At 37.8% G+C, this 17,052-nt stretch overlaps 1 protein-coding gene across 5 annotated transcripts in view; it reads left to right on the top strand.

The window, feature by feature from the left end:
* The window catches only part of ARHGAP28 (Rho GTPase activating protein 28), a 207,693-nt gene that overhangs the window by 164,819 nt on the left and 25,822 nt on the right, over positions 1–17,052 (top strand). For all 5 annotated transcript variants that reach the window (XM_004742733.3, XM_004742734.3, XM_013051393.2 and 2 more), the window contains 4 exons: positions 4,885–5,047; positions 11,620–11,702; positions 14,368–14,565; positions 14,887–15,000. In XM_004742733.3, the coding sequence (XP_004742790.1) occupies positions 4,885–5,047; positions 11,620–11,702; positions 14,368–14,565; positions 14,887–15,000 (558 nt within the window). The remainder of the gene's footprint in view (positions 1–4,884; positions 5,048–11,619; positions 11,703–14,367; positions 14,566–14,886; positions 15,001–17,052) is intronic.

Raw genomic sequence — 17,052 nt, 5'->3', positions numbered from 1 at the left:
CTAAAATTACTCATAAGTTTGTCTACTTGGGGGTATCACAGTGAACAGTTCCACTCTGCCCTTGAATCACTCCCTGGCTGGAAGACGTGAAAATCTGAGCAGTTTTAAATAATCAGTCCTTGAGAAAATAAAAAGCCTCAGGATGAGGGAAAAATTAACTCGGTTGCAATGCATAGAGGTGGAAGAGCATCTCTTCATTAATTCATTTTGGTACATGTTTAGGGAAATTCTATTTGTATCAGAAATCTCAGAGTTTTTATTTAGAAGTGTGATGCGATGCTTTTGTAAGTAGAAACTGAGAATAAATAGGCTGTGTCTATTGGAAGCTCCAGAAGGCAGATTCTGAGATGGAATCAGGAGTAGAAGAGGCATAGTGCTTCTGAAGGGTGCAAGGGAGGAAGCCAGGCTGAGCAGGCTGGGCCTCAGACCAGGTGCAGAGCTGACACCGGTCTTCCCTGCCCTTGGGTGTAGCCCCTCAGCAGGCAGAGGGGCTCGGCACCAGCTTCCACACCACACAGTCACTGCTCTGGCTTCCTGTGAAGGAGGGGATGAGGCCGATGAGCAGGTGCTAACGGCTGGCAGAGCCAGCTTTCAGGAGTCACCTGCATTATTTTATTCAGTTAATTGATTTTGTAAGGGAAGTCCAAGCAGTGTGCCACTTTGCCAGTGGCAGTAGGGGTCTGGGCATTTGGAGAGTTGTCACTTCCCTGGGAATGGAGATTGCTAGATGCTAGCACAAGGTCATTTGAAAGGCAAGAAAATTCCTAATGGATCCTCAAGGTTTATTCTTTCTAAATTGAATCTGCTTTTTGTCTTAGATTCTAAGAGTTATGGTTGTCATATGTACCCTGAATCAGAGGATAAGAGTCAGAGAACCAAAGTGAAGTTAGAGAAACAAATTTCCTAGACACAATTTGACTTCATTCCTCTAAATCTCCCTCCATAACTGAGAAGTGGTATTTACACAGATTATTCTCAGCTTGTGTGTGTGTGTGTGTGTGTGTGTGTAAATCATAATGGAGGTGATTTAAACTCTCTTTTTCAAATAATCAAAAGGAGACAACATTACACAACCGTTGTAAGCACGAAGTTGAACACCATAGCAGAATTTCTTTTTCTTTAGGTAATCTTTGCCTGAAAAACGCTTACCAAAGGCTAATAATTCCTTCAGAGTGTTCTTATAGGCACATGCATTCCTGAACCATATTTAGGGAAAAGTCCCTTTTCTTCCTTAATCGGTTTTATGTAGTTTCAGCCTATTTATTCTCTTACTACTCTGAAAGAATGTAATCCAGATGTTTGCATGATTTGAGCTCCAGGAAAACCAATGTGAGAGAAATCCGGGCCAGCAAACAGAAACAAGGGGAATATCATAGTTAGAAAGACATTGTAACGTGATCTATTAAAGGGGTCTTTATTTCTCTTCTTTGTTCAAACTTTAAACTATTTGTGTAAATTCTTCTGTTAGACTAGTTTTTCTAGGAATGTGTTTAGGGAAAGATAGTTTTAAAAACTCCGTTATAATTATCCTCAAATTGTGCCAAGTGGGTGACACTAACTCTAATGTATCATTGTGAGCAGTCTGGTGCTTTCAAGGCCCAGTGAGACTAACGGGGGCACAGGCCTGGGGGGAAGCTGCTAGCTTTGGCCACACAGGGAACACAACAGTGGAGCCTGTTCCTGTATTTGAGGCCACAGATCATTTGGAACCAATTTAATGCCTTGGTGTTTCCAATGATTTTCTTTTCAAAAAATGACAGTAATTTGAGCTGAACACTGGGGAATACATTTTATGGAAGAAGGCAGGCTGTTTGACATGCGAGGGGTGGGTTTTTTTTGTTTTTGTTTTTGACTTGTTTCAGTTATTCTGAGGCTGCTCTAAATGTTTCATAATTATGTTACTTGGTCTACTGATTTCCCTTCCTGACCTGGTTTTTGAAGCTGAAGGTGGGTCATTTGCATTTTTATAAAACGACCTCCGAAATGGAAGCAGGTTGTATATTTGCTCAGAGCAGATTGAAGGACGTGGTATCTGACCCTGACCTAGTGTCCTCATTAACACTGGACAGAAAACATGACTTCTTTAACCTCTAAATGCTTCCTTTCCTGTCTTTGGCAAGCTAAATTCAACACCTGGTTTATGATTTCATGTTTAGGACCACCATGGAAATGTCAGTTCTGTTCCTATGGCCCTCAGTTTTTTCTGGTCAAAAGGAAGAGAGGACATTCTTTCTCTCAGTTTGTTATATGCTGTCCATCTGGTCAAGATGAAGAGATACTGTTACCCGAATAACCACATATGCATGGGTTTCCCATACTAATAATACTAAAGGTTATTACCGACTGAGAGGAGGGGATGTTATGAGCAGCCAGCGTTTACTGAGCGCTTCCTTTGGGGTGGGCCCTCCCCACTGAACTTTATATTGTATTAACTGATTGGATCTCTGTGAAGTCATTTTATTTATGTATTTTTTTGTTTCTTTATAGAAATTGTATATTTTTATTTGACAGAGAGAGAGACACTGAGAAAGAGAATACAAGTAGGGTGAGGAGCACAGGGAGAAGCAGACTCCCCGCTGAGCAGGGAGCCCCATGCGGGGCTCGATCCCAGGGCCCTGGGATCAAGACCTGAGCCCAAGGCAGATGCTTAACAACTGAGCCACCCAGGCGCCCCTGAAGTCATTTTAATATCCCTATTATACCGTGAGAAACTGAGGCATAGGCCTTAACACTAGTCAGTTGTGGAGGTGGGATAAAAACCTAAAGAATCTAGTCATAGAGCCCACTCTTGATGCTGGCACCATGTTGCTTACCAAGCAACAGTGCACCACTGGCAGGTTAAAATGGTGGCCATGGTGTGTTTCAGACAGCTTCCTGCAGCAGAGGGATGTGGGAGATGAAACTTAGTTATTCTGCTCTCAGTGGTGCTTCCTGCCTCCTTGAAAACAGTTTCACCTTTGCTTTGTGGCACCAGGCAATGGATGGAAGACATTTGCTGCTTTCCCTGTACTTCCTGTTAACAACACTTCCATCTGTCCATGACTCCAGCTAGCAGTCAGAGTCATTTTGGACAGATCTGTCACCTTCTAAATAATCCATCACTGATTTGTGAGTATTTTCTTCAGGCATTCCATCAGTGCCACCTCTCCTTTCTGTCTTATATCTGCTTATCCAGGTTAGTCCTCAATTTCCCAGAAATGGTGCAATGGCCCAGTAACTAGTCTCCTTACCTCTAGTCTGTTCCCTAATCAACACCAAGCTTTATTCTCCAAATCGCTTTCCCATCTGGCTGTCAGAAAGGATAAATCTCACCTTGTTCTCCTGCTTGGATGTGTTCCATGTTGCCTTGTGGCCCATGGAATGAAGTTCAGTCACCTGAGGGCTGGCTCTGGTCTGCGCCCTAGCAATACTGAACCTACCAGAGTTCCCCAGACCCAGTGGGGCTCTGTGCATGTGTACCACTGCTGGAGCACTTTCTGCTGTCTTGAGTACCCTTCTATTTCCTCTTCCCCCAACAAGTTCCTCACAGACTCAAGACTGGCCTGAGCCAAGTTGGATTCTCCTCTTTCCTGGCTGTATAGCATCCAATATGTGACCTGAGTTAGCATCAGGAGTTCATAAGATGGTCCCATTCACAGAACTGCAAGATGCCTAAAGGCAAAGAATGGATCCCATGCATCCTTCTCTTACCAGAGCCCAGTCTGTGCTCTACTTCTTTTATTCTAGGAAGCACTTTGTATGTATGCTTCAGATATATGCTTTAGTGCTTTACAGAGTGTATTTATCATTAAAGGATTTCCTTGATTTGCTCTCTTACTCCTATTAGATTGAGCTTCTCAAGGACAAGAAGAAAATCTCCTCTTGCTGTCATTAATAAGGGCTAGGGAGTGGCTTGGAATCCTGTCTGTTTCTGTGTACTGCCAGGTTGTCTCCCATGTCCCAGGTTTGGGGCGCCATGACAGCATTAATGTCTGGGCTGGTTAATGAGCTGCAGTGTGGTAGGGAAAGGTCAGACGTGCAGACTGACTCTGGCTCTATGTGACTCAAGGTTGGAAGGCCATAAACACCCTGAGAGTTTTCAGAGTTCTCTTTTTGGAGTAGTTAGTGTCAGTTGGGGAGCTGCTACAACTAACTGCTATTAATAGGTAAATTGTATGCAATTCAAGGGGGTGGTAGAAAATGAGTTTGAAAAAGAAACATGGAGAATGGGGGCATTGATAATCAGATGAATCAATAATGTGAACTGTATAACCTAAAACTTACGGAGGCTTAGTGATTTTTTTAAAGTATTTACGCAGTGTTCCAAACCTTATGAAGGATTGGGCAAGCATGCAGACATGTGGAAGACATGTGTACCTCTTGGCCTAACACTTTGCTGTAACTGCTCCAGGAAGATGTCATTGGTCTGCATGTTGCCATGAGGTCAGAATTCCTTTACTGGCATAGTTTTCATTCTGTATGAGAAATAGTTGAGAGGCATACATTCTTGATCTAATTTAGAAGGAGATGACAGGATGGCAAAAAGAAAACAAACAAAAAAAAAGAAGTGGAGACTTTTGTCAAATCAGTACGTTTATCCTGTGGGGATATAAGTTGTATTTGGCCAAAACCACAGAAACAAAACTATGATGAGTAAAGAATTTTATCGTTTTGTAGAATTAGCACATTATTTCAAGATTAACATTATTCTGAAAAGATTTTAGAAAAAATCATTCAAAAAGAGCTATTTCAGTTCTTTAATTATGTTGAAAAAGTTAGGTTTGGTAGATATTGGCTTTTCAATTTATTTACAAAAATAATTTATGTAATGACAGTTTTTAAAAGGGAAAGGGGGATCAGGTGGTAAAAACACTTTGAATATTGACTGTTTTTCTTGATTTTCAGCAATACCGTGAAGAACTGGATGCCAAGTTTAATGCTGATAAATTTAAATGGGACAGAATGTGCCATAGAGAAGCTGCAGTAATGTTGAAGGCGTTTTTCAGAGAACTACCCACCTCTCTCTTCCCTGTGGAATATATACCTGCCTTCATCACTCTCATAGAAAGTAGGTGGAAGAAGTTAAAGTGTGAATGGGCTAAGATAGAAGATTAATAAAGTGACACAGAGCAAAAGAAAGATGCATAATCAAATGTGATCATAAATGTACAGATTTCCTATTTCCTGGCAGTGGTTGGTGAAATACTGAGTTTGATGGTAAACAATCCTCTCTTTTCCTTATTAAGTCTGGTAGATACAAGTTAGCGGGTTTTATGACCATTAAAAGAACAGCTTGCCAAAAGACCAGGCTCTTGAGATTTGAATTCTTGTTCAACCATCTATTAGCCATGTAATCAACCTTTCTGAGCTTCATTACTGCACCTATAAATTACAGATAACAATTGATTGTCAGGGTTGTTGTAGTTATCAAATGAAGACATCTAGAATAATACCTGGTGTGTAATAGTCCTTCCAAAAATAGAAGGTCTCTTCCTTCTTTAAATCCAAGGACCTGGGTTTGATGATGTGTAAAACACAATAAATGCAACACAGAAGGTGTTTTGTTTCTGAAAACTACAAAGTCACATAGATTAGATCTTAAGTGAGGAACTTGGATAAAAGCATGGAAACTGGAAAGTGTGTGTTGTATTTGGCAATGAGAGAATAATTTGGCATGCTTTTAGCCTGAGGGTTGAATATTGTGGAGATGTGACAAGAGAGAATTTAGAAAAGTAGAATAGGTTTACATGAAGGGGGCTTTGACTACTAACCAGAGGAATTCAGGGGTCACAAAGCTGTTAAATAAATGGAAATTCTGCATGGACAAAAAAGGCCCATGGACAAACTGAAAGGACACACCCCTTATAAAAAGGCTGGCCACTGCTCAGCTCTAAAAAATGGTTACCATGTAGGAATGAGAGCCAAAATCCACACTTTAATAGGGAAACTGCTAATTTGAAAATATCAGCTACAAATTCAAATTTAAAAACACTCTGTGAGCCTAACAAATGATATCTATATCTGCCAGTTTACAGCTTCCTGCAGGTTGACCAGAACTATAAAATCCTTAAAACCACAGTGAAAGAAAATAATAGGTCCTAAGTTTTATGACAAAATTTGTCCTAAAAAATAGTAGGTTCTAAATCTTTAAACATTTTAACTAAATCAGATTCATAAAATAATCCTTTGTGCCTTCACAAAAAACTGCCTTGGCAGTTTTTTCCTAAGCTTTATTTCACATGCCATCTGTGACTAGGATCTCTTTACTTTGTAAGATGTAGTATTTTGTTTTATGAGAGACGCTTACAAAGAGAGAAGAGCTAGTTTGCTTCATTCTTTTTTAATTTCAGATATTGTGTTTTGTCAGTTCTAGAATTTCCAGTTGGTGCATTTTTTAATTGAAATATAATTAATATACAGTGTTATATTAGTTTTAAGTGTATAATATAATGATTCAATAATTTGATACATTTTTCAGTACTCATCATAAGTGTACTTTTAAAAAAATATTTTTACTAACATATAATGTATTATTTGCCCCAGGGGTACAGATCTCTGAATCATCAGGCTAACATATTTCACAGCACTCATCATAGCACATGCTTTCCCCAGTGTCCATAACCCAACCACCCTCTCCCTACACCCCCCCCACCCCCAGCAATCCTCAGTGTGTTTGTGAGATTAAGATCTCTTACAGTTTATCTCCATCCTGATCCCATCTTGTTTCATTTTTTCTCTTACCTATCCCCCAAATCTCCCACCCTGCTTCTTAAATTCCTCATATCAGGGAGATCATATGATAATTGTCTTTCTCTGATTGACTTCACTCAGCATAATACCTTCTAGTTCCATCCACATCATTGCAGATAGCAAGATTTCATTTCTTTTGATGGCTGCATAGTATTCCATTGTACTTATATACCTCATCTTCTTTATCCATTCATCTGTTGATGGATATCTAGGTTCTTTCCATAGCCTGGCTATTGTGGATATTGCTGCTATCAACATTTGGGTGCACGTGCCCCATCAGATCACTACCTTTGTGTCTTTAGGGTAAATACCCAGTAGTGCTATTGCTGGGTCCTTTATCTTTTTCACCCATCCCCTTTCTACCTCCCCTCTGGCAGCCACCAGTTTGTTCTCTATATATTTAAGAGTCTGGGTTTTTTTTGTCTCTCTCTCTCTTTTTTTTTTTTTTTTTTTTGGTTGTTCATTTGTTTTGTTTTGTTCATTTGATTTTTTTCGTTTGCAAAAAAAAATCATATGGTATTTTTCTTTCTCCGACTGACTTATTTCACTTAGAATTATACTTTCTAGATCCAACCATGTTTTTGCAAATGGTAAGATTTTTTGTTTTTTTATGGCTAAGTAATATTCCATTATATGCATGTGTGTGTGTCTATATTGTGTATATATATATACACACACATACAAACCCTACATCTGCTTAATTTTTTTTCACACTGTATTTTCTTTATCCATTCATCTGCTGGTAGATACTGGGGTTGCTTCCATATCTTGGTAATGGTGAATAATGCTGCAGTAAACTTAGGGGTGCACATATCTTTTTGAATTAGTGTTTTTGTTTTCTTTTGATAAAGGCCCAGCAGTGGAATTACTGGATCATATTGTAGTTATGCTTTTAACTTTCTGAGGAACTTCCATAGGGTTTTCCACAGTGGCTGTGCCAGTTTGCGTTCCCATCAACTGTGCATAAGTGTTCCTTTTTCTCCACATCCACAACAACACTTGTTACTTCTTGTGTTTTTTTAGTTATTCTGACAAGTGTAAAGTAACATCTCATTTACATTTTTTCATATGTCTGTTGGCCATCTCTATCGTCTTAGGAAAAATGTCTGTTCAGGTCCTACTCCCATTTTTAAAATCAGATTACTTGGGGTTTTTTGGTGTTAAGTTTATACATTTTGAATATTAACCCCTTATATATATCATTTATAAATATCTTCTACCATTCAGTAGGTTGCCTTTTTGTTTTGTTGATGATTTCCTTCACTGTGCAGAAGCCTTTTAGTTTGGGGTAGTCCCAGTAGTTTAATTTTGCTTTTTTTTCCCTCGCCTGAGGATATTTATTATCTAGAAAAATCTTCCTCTGGCTGATGTCAAAGAGATTACTGCTTATGTTTTCTTGTAGAAGTTTTATGGTTTTAGATCACACATTTAGGTTGTTAATCTGTTTTGAGTTTTTCTTTTTTTTTTTTTAAAGATTTTATTTATTTATTTGACAAAGATACAGGGAGCAAGAGAACACAAGCAGGGGTAGTAGGAGAGGGAGAAACAGGCTTCCTGCTGAGCAGGGAGCCCAATGCGGGGCTTGATCTCAGGACTCTGGGATCATGGCCTGACCTCAGTTGCTTAACCAACTGAGCCATCCAGGTGCCCCTTTTTTGGTATTTTGAATTCATTTTTGCATGTAAGTATGTAAGACCATGGTCTAGTTCCACAGTAACATTCTTTTGCATGTGGCTGCTGGTTTTCTCAACACCATTTGTTGAAGAGATTGTCTTTTCCCTGCTGAATATTCTTGTCTCCCTTACCATATTCTTACCTCCTTTTTAAGGATTTTATTTGCTGAGATAGCCTATTTTTTCATCCATTATAAGCATATTCTTCTTCACATCATTGAACATAGTTATGATAGATGTTTCAAAATCCTTGTCCGCTAGTGCCAGCATCTGGGTCTCCTCCTGGTTGGTTTCTGTTGATTGTCTTTTCCCTTGAGAATGCATTTACATTATCAAGTAAATTTAAACTATATCCTGAGCATCGTAAATACTGTGTTTTAGAGACTCTGCATTCTATAATATTTCTCCAAAGAGGTTGGAGTTTTGTTTTGGTTTTTGTTGCTAGTTTGTTTGTATTTGAGCCAACAATTTACTTGAATGTAAATTGAACTCAAATGTAATGGTCTTCTGAACTGTTAGTTCAGTTATGTATCCTTACCAGTGTTACTCCACACATGCTTCATTCATGAGTCAGCCAAGATTTTATACCAGAATCAGGGCCTCCTCCTATTATTTCCCAGTGTCTCTGGTCGTCTTGAATCCTGTCTTTTGGTTGTTCAAGCAGAAGGACTGGAATTTCAGCTAACTCCTACAATACCACCATAGACTAAAAGCCAGAATAGTGGGAAACTCCCTGTGCCATTCCCTAATTCCAAGCGTCCAGTCCTCTAAATCTGCCTGCTTTTATGAATTTTTCACTGCCTTAGATTAGTTGTTTTTTGTGTTTGTCCAGAGTTTATAGTTATCTTCAGGGGTCTAGTCAGGAAGGAGCTTATTCAGCCATACCAAAAGCAGTATTTCCTCCCTTCAATTTGTAAGTTCAAAAAGGATAGTATTTTCTATATAGTTTGCTCTCCTGGGTAATGGAGAAGTATTCGTTTTCCTTTGATCTGTGTTATATACACTAAATAATTCATCAAAACAAATTGGTGCCACAGAAGATTTTTTTTTTCTGTTTGCGGTTTTGTGGTATTATGAAATTTTGCCAGGATGAGTCCAATGCCAGTCCTATTCAGAGAATCTTATTTTAAAAAGTCATACAGATAAACTAGGTTTCCTTAACATCATTGTTCCGTGTCTGACTGTAGCCAGTACACTTCATTGAAGGGAGGAAATCTGGAAAATATCTTGAAAAGGTTCACAGAGGAATCCACATATTTTTTTGTATGACTTTGAAAGTGAAAAATACCATGTTGCAGTGATTGATTTGATACCATCAAACCCCACAGGAAGCCCAGAGTTCTGGGCTGCTCCCAGCAGGGAAAATGGCCTTTTTGCTACCCAGAGTAAGCCCTAGTTCTGAAGGAAAGAATTTCTGAAGGAAAGAATTATGGGTACCTGTGTTTAAACTGCTAATCTTTATGGTTTAAAATGAGGTTTGGAGAATGTAGTCTTTTAGTGTAATCACATTCTCTTTCCAAACTTGACCCAAAAATTGTCCATAAAACTAAAAGACTAAGTCAAGCTGTAGACACTTTTGTGAAAAGTTGAATACGTTTCTGAGAAAATAATGACCTCAAGGGGAAAAGATCCTAACCAGGATGTGGTAATGAATTAACTATGAATCTATTAGCTACAAAGTGGTATAGGTATAGGTTTCCTAAATAAAATGAAAATGGATTATTTGCCAGTTTAGAGTTTCAGTCTTAAAAGTAACTTCATAATTTCTCTGAAATTGGTGGAAATACAGAGGCTGCATCTGCATCTGTTGTTCCCTCTGCCAGAGGGTTGGCTGCATTGGAAGATTATAGACAGCCTGTAGTTTATGTATTCAAATAATGCCTTATCTGTCCCTCAGTGGTTTGTACTGAGATATGTTCCTGATTAGTTCCTGTTAATCAAGAAAACTCATGTCAGTGTACATTAGCCATTTTCAAAAACATCCTGACCCTGTGTCATTTTTGTTTACAAACTTGACTAAATTTCTAAAAATCCACATGGGGATTATATTAAGACAAGATGATACAGTCCTATAAATAATCTCCCAGCTGATTCTTTGTTACATAGTTATGCACATTTGTCATGTGCTCCTAACTAGGATGCACACAATCTCCTGTAACCTAGTAGCTTGTCTCAAGAGTGTTTCCACTGCCATAAAGCTAAGTAACTTTACAGGCAGGTGAATGCCTTTCATCCATTGAATATAAATAGATATTCATGCAGTTGAGAACTCCCCAGGGATGCTAGAATATAATGCTTTCCCCCCAGGAACTCCCCACCAAGAGACCATTGTGAAGAGAATACAGATAGACAAAGCAAAGCCTGGAATGCTCTGATATACTCTACAGTTTCAGCACAGCTGGTTGTGGATTATCCAGTTGTGGATGGAATCCCTAAAATTCTTTCCCTAAAACAGGAAGAATCAGTGTTTAATACACAGCTATAAATGTAAGCCCTCTAGCGCCATCTTCTGTCATTTTATCAAGGAATAAAATACTCAAGAATCTCTAAAGCTCCAACAATAGTCACGTTCCTTAAATGTCCATTTATGATCTAGAATAAATGCCTTTAATCACAATTACAAGAGCATACACATATAGAGGCAACTATGTTATAGGCACTGATGTAAACACTCTCCATATACTAACTCACTTAGTCTTTGCAATAACTACTCCTGTTTTACAGATGGCAAAATAGTAGCAATGAGGGGTTAAATAGGCTGCACAAGGTCACTCAGTGACCAAAGTAGTTGCAGGATTTGAACCTGGTTCTAGAATCGATCCTCTTAGTAATTATACTTTGCTGCCTTGTTATGTAGAAACAAGATTTATTTTCTGTTGACTTGAACTTTTAATTTTAAGCCTTCTGTTTATGGCATATAAGGAAAGCAAGGCCTGTGGAAGTACTTTGAAAAGGGAGATGTTATACAGATCTAGAATTATTTTGAGGATCTCATTGGCCACCTGCCTCTACAGTAACATTATGGGATGTAAAAGAGAAGTTGATCGACTGCGGCTGTTGTCCAAGTTAACAAATTTACATTGTTGGGCACAAAACCGGAGTCTTCACCACTGAAAGCTGTCAGGAGCCCTCCTGTGCCACCAGATGTTAGCAAGAAATGTTGTCAGAATGCATCAGTGTTGTTCAAAATGTGTGGTTATTTCTGTTTTCTTGTTAGGAGGGCCTCACATCAAAGTACAGTTTCAAGCTTTACATCTCATGATCATGGCACTGCCTGATGCCAACAGGGACACAGCCCAGGTATGTTACATCAACCTTATGGTCTGTCATTGGCCCTTCGTAGTCAAAGATAATGGCTCAGATGGAAAAATAAAGACCAAGATGACAACTTACTAAGCCAGCTAAGCATGCTGCCAGCCTGTGATTGCCTTTCCACATTCTTACTGCTATTCTCCCAAGGAAGACAGGAAAGAACATAAATCCTGGAATCTTCTCTGAACATTTAGTTTAATTCATTCAATCTATTAAGAGATACTGAGTATCTGTCTAGTGCCAGGCACTGGCCTAGGGTTAGCAAGAGGAGAAGCAAAGATGGGAGACAAATTGGATAATGTCAGAAGAAGACAAATGTGATAATGTCAGAGGCCATTATGTAAGCTGCAGAATGTAAAGCTCTATAATTTAAGGTCCTCAGCTACTCACTTCAGAATGGTGACAAAAGATCCAAAGAGTATGCTTAAGGGAGGAAATTTGAAGTCACTGATTTAAATGAAATTCCTAAAATGTTGGTGTCTTACAGCTTATAAAGATAATTCAATGAAACCATCCTAGAATCTTGGTATTTTAGAAATCTCCTGATATGATCTTCTCATTTTATAGGTTAGGAAAATTAGATTCAGAAAAATGATTTTTCCATTAACATATAGTATAACATTTGGTAGAACCATATTCCTTGGTTCTCCCAAATATTTTGCGCCTTATTTCAGATTTATTTCCTTGCTGTATGTTGGCAAAAATCAAAAGTTTTTCTTCTTATTTTGATAATGATTCTGTATGCAATAGGAAATGTGCTGTAAGTACAACAGGTGTTTGGAATCTTTCAAATGAAATTGAGTTAAGATGAGTTGGAAAGAGCCCGTAATTTTGAGGCCAGTAAACATAATGCTGAAAACAAAGATGATTCTTTGTGCTGCCTCTCATCAGACATTTCAATTTGGTGAGAGCCTTTACTCTCCTACATAATAAAATAAGTGTGTCAATTATATGTCAATTATATCCGCAAGGATGGGGGTTGGATGTGACATAAGAATGTCTATTTCTAGTATAATGCAGTAATATTTCAAAAGCTGGAAATTTATTAGCTTGTTTTGGGGGTATTTGTAAACAGTATTCTTTTATATATAAAGAAGAAAAAGGATGCATCTGCTGTCAGATATTTGGCTCAGAATGTCATCTATCCTCTCATATATCCAAGGATGCAGTAAGAACAGGTAATCTAACACTTTTCTATCAGAAGATCCTCGAAAACGTCATGGGACTGGTGGAGATGCGCGCGCGCGCGCGCGCGCGCGCGCGCACACACACACACACACACACACACACACACTTTTTCCCCATTCTACATTGTGACTGGATCTAGGATTGAAGCTGATGTGCTATAGAGATCAAGAGCTCTGGCTCGAGAATCAGGTTTCCTCAGTTCAAATCCAGGCTTTGCACTTAACTAATTGACATTGGGCAGAGAGAGCTACCTGAATCTTTTCCATTAGCTTCCTCATCTGCCAAACAGTGTTAATAATAGTACCTACTTCACAGGGTTTGTAATAATAATAAAGTCAGTGATATATATGAAGTATTAAGAATGCTTGGCTTCCTAAGAAACCCTCACATAAATGTTGATTATTATTACTGTTAGATGCGAACCATTTTCACATTAAAATACTATAGCAGTTGGGGCGCCTGGGTGGCTCAGTGGGTTAAGCCTCTGCCTTCAGCTCGGGTCATGGTCTCAGGGTCCTGGAATCGAGCCCCATATCGGGGCTCTCTGCTCAGCAGGAAGCCTGCTCCCCCCACCCCCGCCTGCCTCTCTGCCTACTTGTGATCTCTCTCTCTCTCTCTGTCAAATAAATAAATAAAATCTTAAAAAAAATACTATAGCAGAATTTAAACTTGAGAAACTAAAGAGAATTTTTTTGTATCGTTTCATTTTAAGATTTCAGCCCTCTTGGTGAATTTCAGAAGGTTCCCATAAGCATCTGTACTTTGGTGGCTCAGCCAAACTTTTTAAGCTTTCTCAAATCTCTCTCTCTCTCTTTTTTAAATGCCAAGAACAACTGCATGTAAGCATTTCCGTTTGGTCTGCTGAATATTCCAAAATTGAAAAGCAGTAGAAAAATGATACCCAGAAAGTAAAATTTTTCAATTTTTCAATTGAGTTTACATTTGGACCGAGGAATGAGCTACTCATGTTTTCGGGGATTTTTGTGTTTTTTTTTTTAATGGGTTTTTCCTTTCCCAAGGAAATAGTAGATAGTTTTCAATGGTAATGCTTTAAGTTAAGGATTTTTTTAGGATTACTTTTCTTCCTTTGCAACAAAACTTCACTTCGTGTTTATTTGAAATGCAGTGTTTCCTCTTTCTGGTTTACTACATAATTTTAATATTTGTCAGCCTTGTTTTGGATAAAAGAAAATAAAAATGCAAACTATCATTTATAAAATCTCTAATATAATAAACTCCATAAAAATGGAAGTACTTTTATGATTTAGAGAATTCAATAGACTATTCATTCGCATTTCTTATTAATACTTTTAAGGAATAAAAGGGGCAACATTATATATTTAACCATTCTATAGTTCTTACAGTTTTCCAGGGGCACCATGAATGGGTATAGAAATGAGTGATAGCAATCAGTGATGCCTTTTGATAAAATACAGTCATGTGACACAGTGCTGTTTCTTGTTAGGCCCTCATGACATTCTTCAATAAAGTGATTGCCAACGAATCAAAAAACCGAATGAGTATATGGAATATTTCTACTATAATGGCACCAAACCTTTTCTTCAGTCGAAGCAAGCATTCTGATTATGAAGAATTACAGTTAGCAAACACTGCAGCGCACATCATCCGCCTAATGCTTAAATACCAGAAAATTCTGTGGAAGGTGAGTAACAGTGTGATGACTGTGTTGTTTTCCTTGGAATCCCATCTACACCCAGGAAACATAAAGTCTATATGCCCTTAGTCACGGGAGGAAATGTGAGAAAATAATCCCAGGTTGCTTGTGACATCTTTGTACATTCTTTAATGGCTGCTCCTGAGCATGTTTTCACTTTTAAACAAGAATCCTTACCATTTTCTCTAATCTTTACAAGGACAAATGCCACGGTCCCTGGTTCCAGGATACTGAGTGTCCAGAAGGAGTCTAACAGGGAGATTTAATTCAGATGCTTTCCTTTCGATTCAAGCAGTGTTTCTTCTCCAGGTTCCGTCTTTCTTAATCACGCAAGTCAGAAGAATGAATGAAGCTACCATGTTGTTAAAGAAGCAGCTCCCAAGTGTCAAAAAGCTGCTGAGGAGGAAGACCATAGAGCGAGAGGTAATGACAATGAACTAAGGATGCAAATGTTGTTATTACCCAGGTTTTTATTTCTCAAAGTATAACACGAAGTAGCTTGTAATTTAGAACCAAAAAATTTATATTCTCACCCTTGTGACTATAAATATTTTTGAAATGGTATTCATAACAGAGTACCAAGGTCTTGCCATTTTGTTGAATTATGTGCTTCTGGTTGAAGTTTTTGAAATATCTCTATCATGACAGTTATTTGAAATTCTGTTAAGTACTTAAGTCTAAGATGGTTCTCACAAAGATGGACGTCAACCTTTTAGTTCCTGCAAATTAGATTTAGGGCAATCCAGTATATCTAATAAATAAAGAATTCTCTAGTGATTAGATAATAAAATAATTTTTAGTCTTTGAGTTGTTTAGTGTAAATTCATTGCATTCCAAAGAATTTTTGCTTAAGTATAGTTTGTATGGAGGTGAAAAGGGAACAGGTTTTAGAAGAATTATCTTTATTGCTTTAATTTAATTTGAGGAAGATCATGAGTGTCAGAACATTCATCCTTGAGGAGGATGTAGAGAAATTTACTTTTCTCTTAAAGGAATTTCCACCTAATGTGGGAGAGAAATGTGTACAAGAACCATGAATATGCATTAAGTGTTAGACCAGTTGTATGGACTGTGTGGCAGGACAACGCAGAAGAGAAAGAATGAGCTCCATTTTGGGGAATTGTGGACAACTTCTGAAAGAAGTGTGATGTTTGAGCTACATCATGAAGGACAGATGGTATTTTGAAGAGAGAAGGGAGGAAAAGTTAATCCAGGGAAAGGAATAGTAAATGGCAAAGCAGTGAACTGGGAGTATTGCTTATTGATCTATCATAATCATGATGAATGGCCGTATTCCTTTATTGATTACAGGCAAAGTGACTTCAGAATAAGTAGAATCAACATTTAAATTTGGAAAAAAGATTGCTTTGAGAAAAAAAAAAAAGTCCATTTTTTAAAAAACTTTGCTGATATTTTCCTCATATCATATGGTTCACTTATTTAAAGTGTAAAATTCAGTGGTTTTTAGTATAGTCCCAGAAGTTTGCAATCATCAGTGCAGTCAAGTTTAGAACATTCTCATCACCTGAAAAGACACCATCCTCTTTGGCTATCATCCCCCTAAATAAACCTCCAACATTTCCTTCTCCCAGTCCTAAGCAACAATTTATCAACTTTCTGATACTTTTAATGAATTAAATCATATACTATGTGACCTTCTGTGACTGGTTTATTTCATTTAGCCTTCTATTTTCATGGTTCATCCAGGTCATAGTATGTATCAGTACTTGTTTTTTTATGGCCAAGTAACATTCCCTTATATGGATTTCCACATATTTTTTATCCATTCATTTATTGATAGACATTTGGGTTGATTATATCTTTTACTTGTTATGAGTAATGCTGCTATAAACTTTTATACTTATATATAGAGACATGTTTTAATTCTCTTGGGTATATGGTGGGTAATAAAGCAACTCTGTGATGAATCATCTAAAGAACTGCTAGACTATTTTTCCAAAGCAGCTGTCCCATTTTTGCATTTTCACCAGTAGTGTATGAGGATTCAGATTTTTCCATATCCTCACCAAAACTTGTTATAATCAGCAACTAATTTTATCCATCCTTTTAGTATAAAGTGGTATCTTATTGTGGTTTTGACTTGCATTTCCCTGAGAACTAATGATGGTGAGCATCTTTTCATGAGCCTCTTAGCTATTTGTATCTTCACTGGAGAAGTGTCTATTCAAATTCTTTGCCAATTTTTGATTGGGTTGTCTTTTTACTGTTAAGTTGTAGGAATTCTTCATATATTCTAGATACAAGTCCCTTATCAGATGTATGATTAGAAATATTTTTTCCCCTTCTGTGGGTTGTCTTCTCAATTTCCTGATGTGTCCTAGATACACAAAGGTTTTTAATTATGATGTATAGTTTATGTATTTCTTTTGTTGTCAAGTCTTCGATAATAAGGATTTGAACCCTACGTGTTCTAAGAATTTTAGTTTTAGCTCTTATGTTTATGTCTTTGTTCTG

The sequence above is a fragment of the Mustela putorius genome, unplaced genomic scaffold (genome assembly GCF_011764305.1).
Source record: "Mustela putorius furo isolate JIRA1106 unplaced genomic scaffold, ASM1176430v1.1 tig00003858_pilon_pilon_pilon, whole genome shotgun sequence".
NCBI classification, from domain to species: Eukaryota; Metazoa; Chordata; class Mammalia; order Carnivora; family Mustelidae; genus Mustela; species Mustela putorius.
Note: the sequence above shows the minus strand (reverse complement) of the source record. Positions and strands in the feature narration are given on the sequence as shown.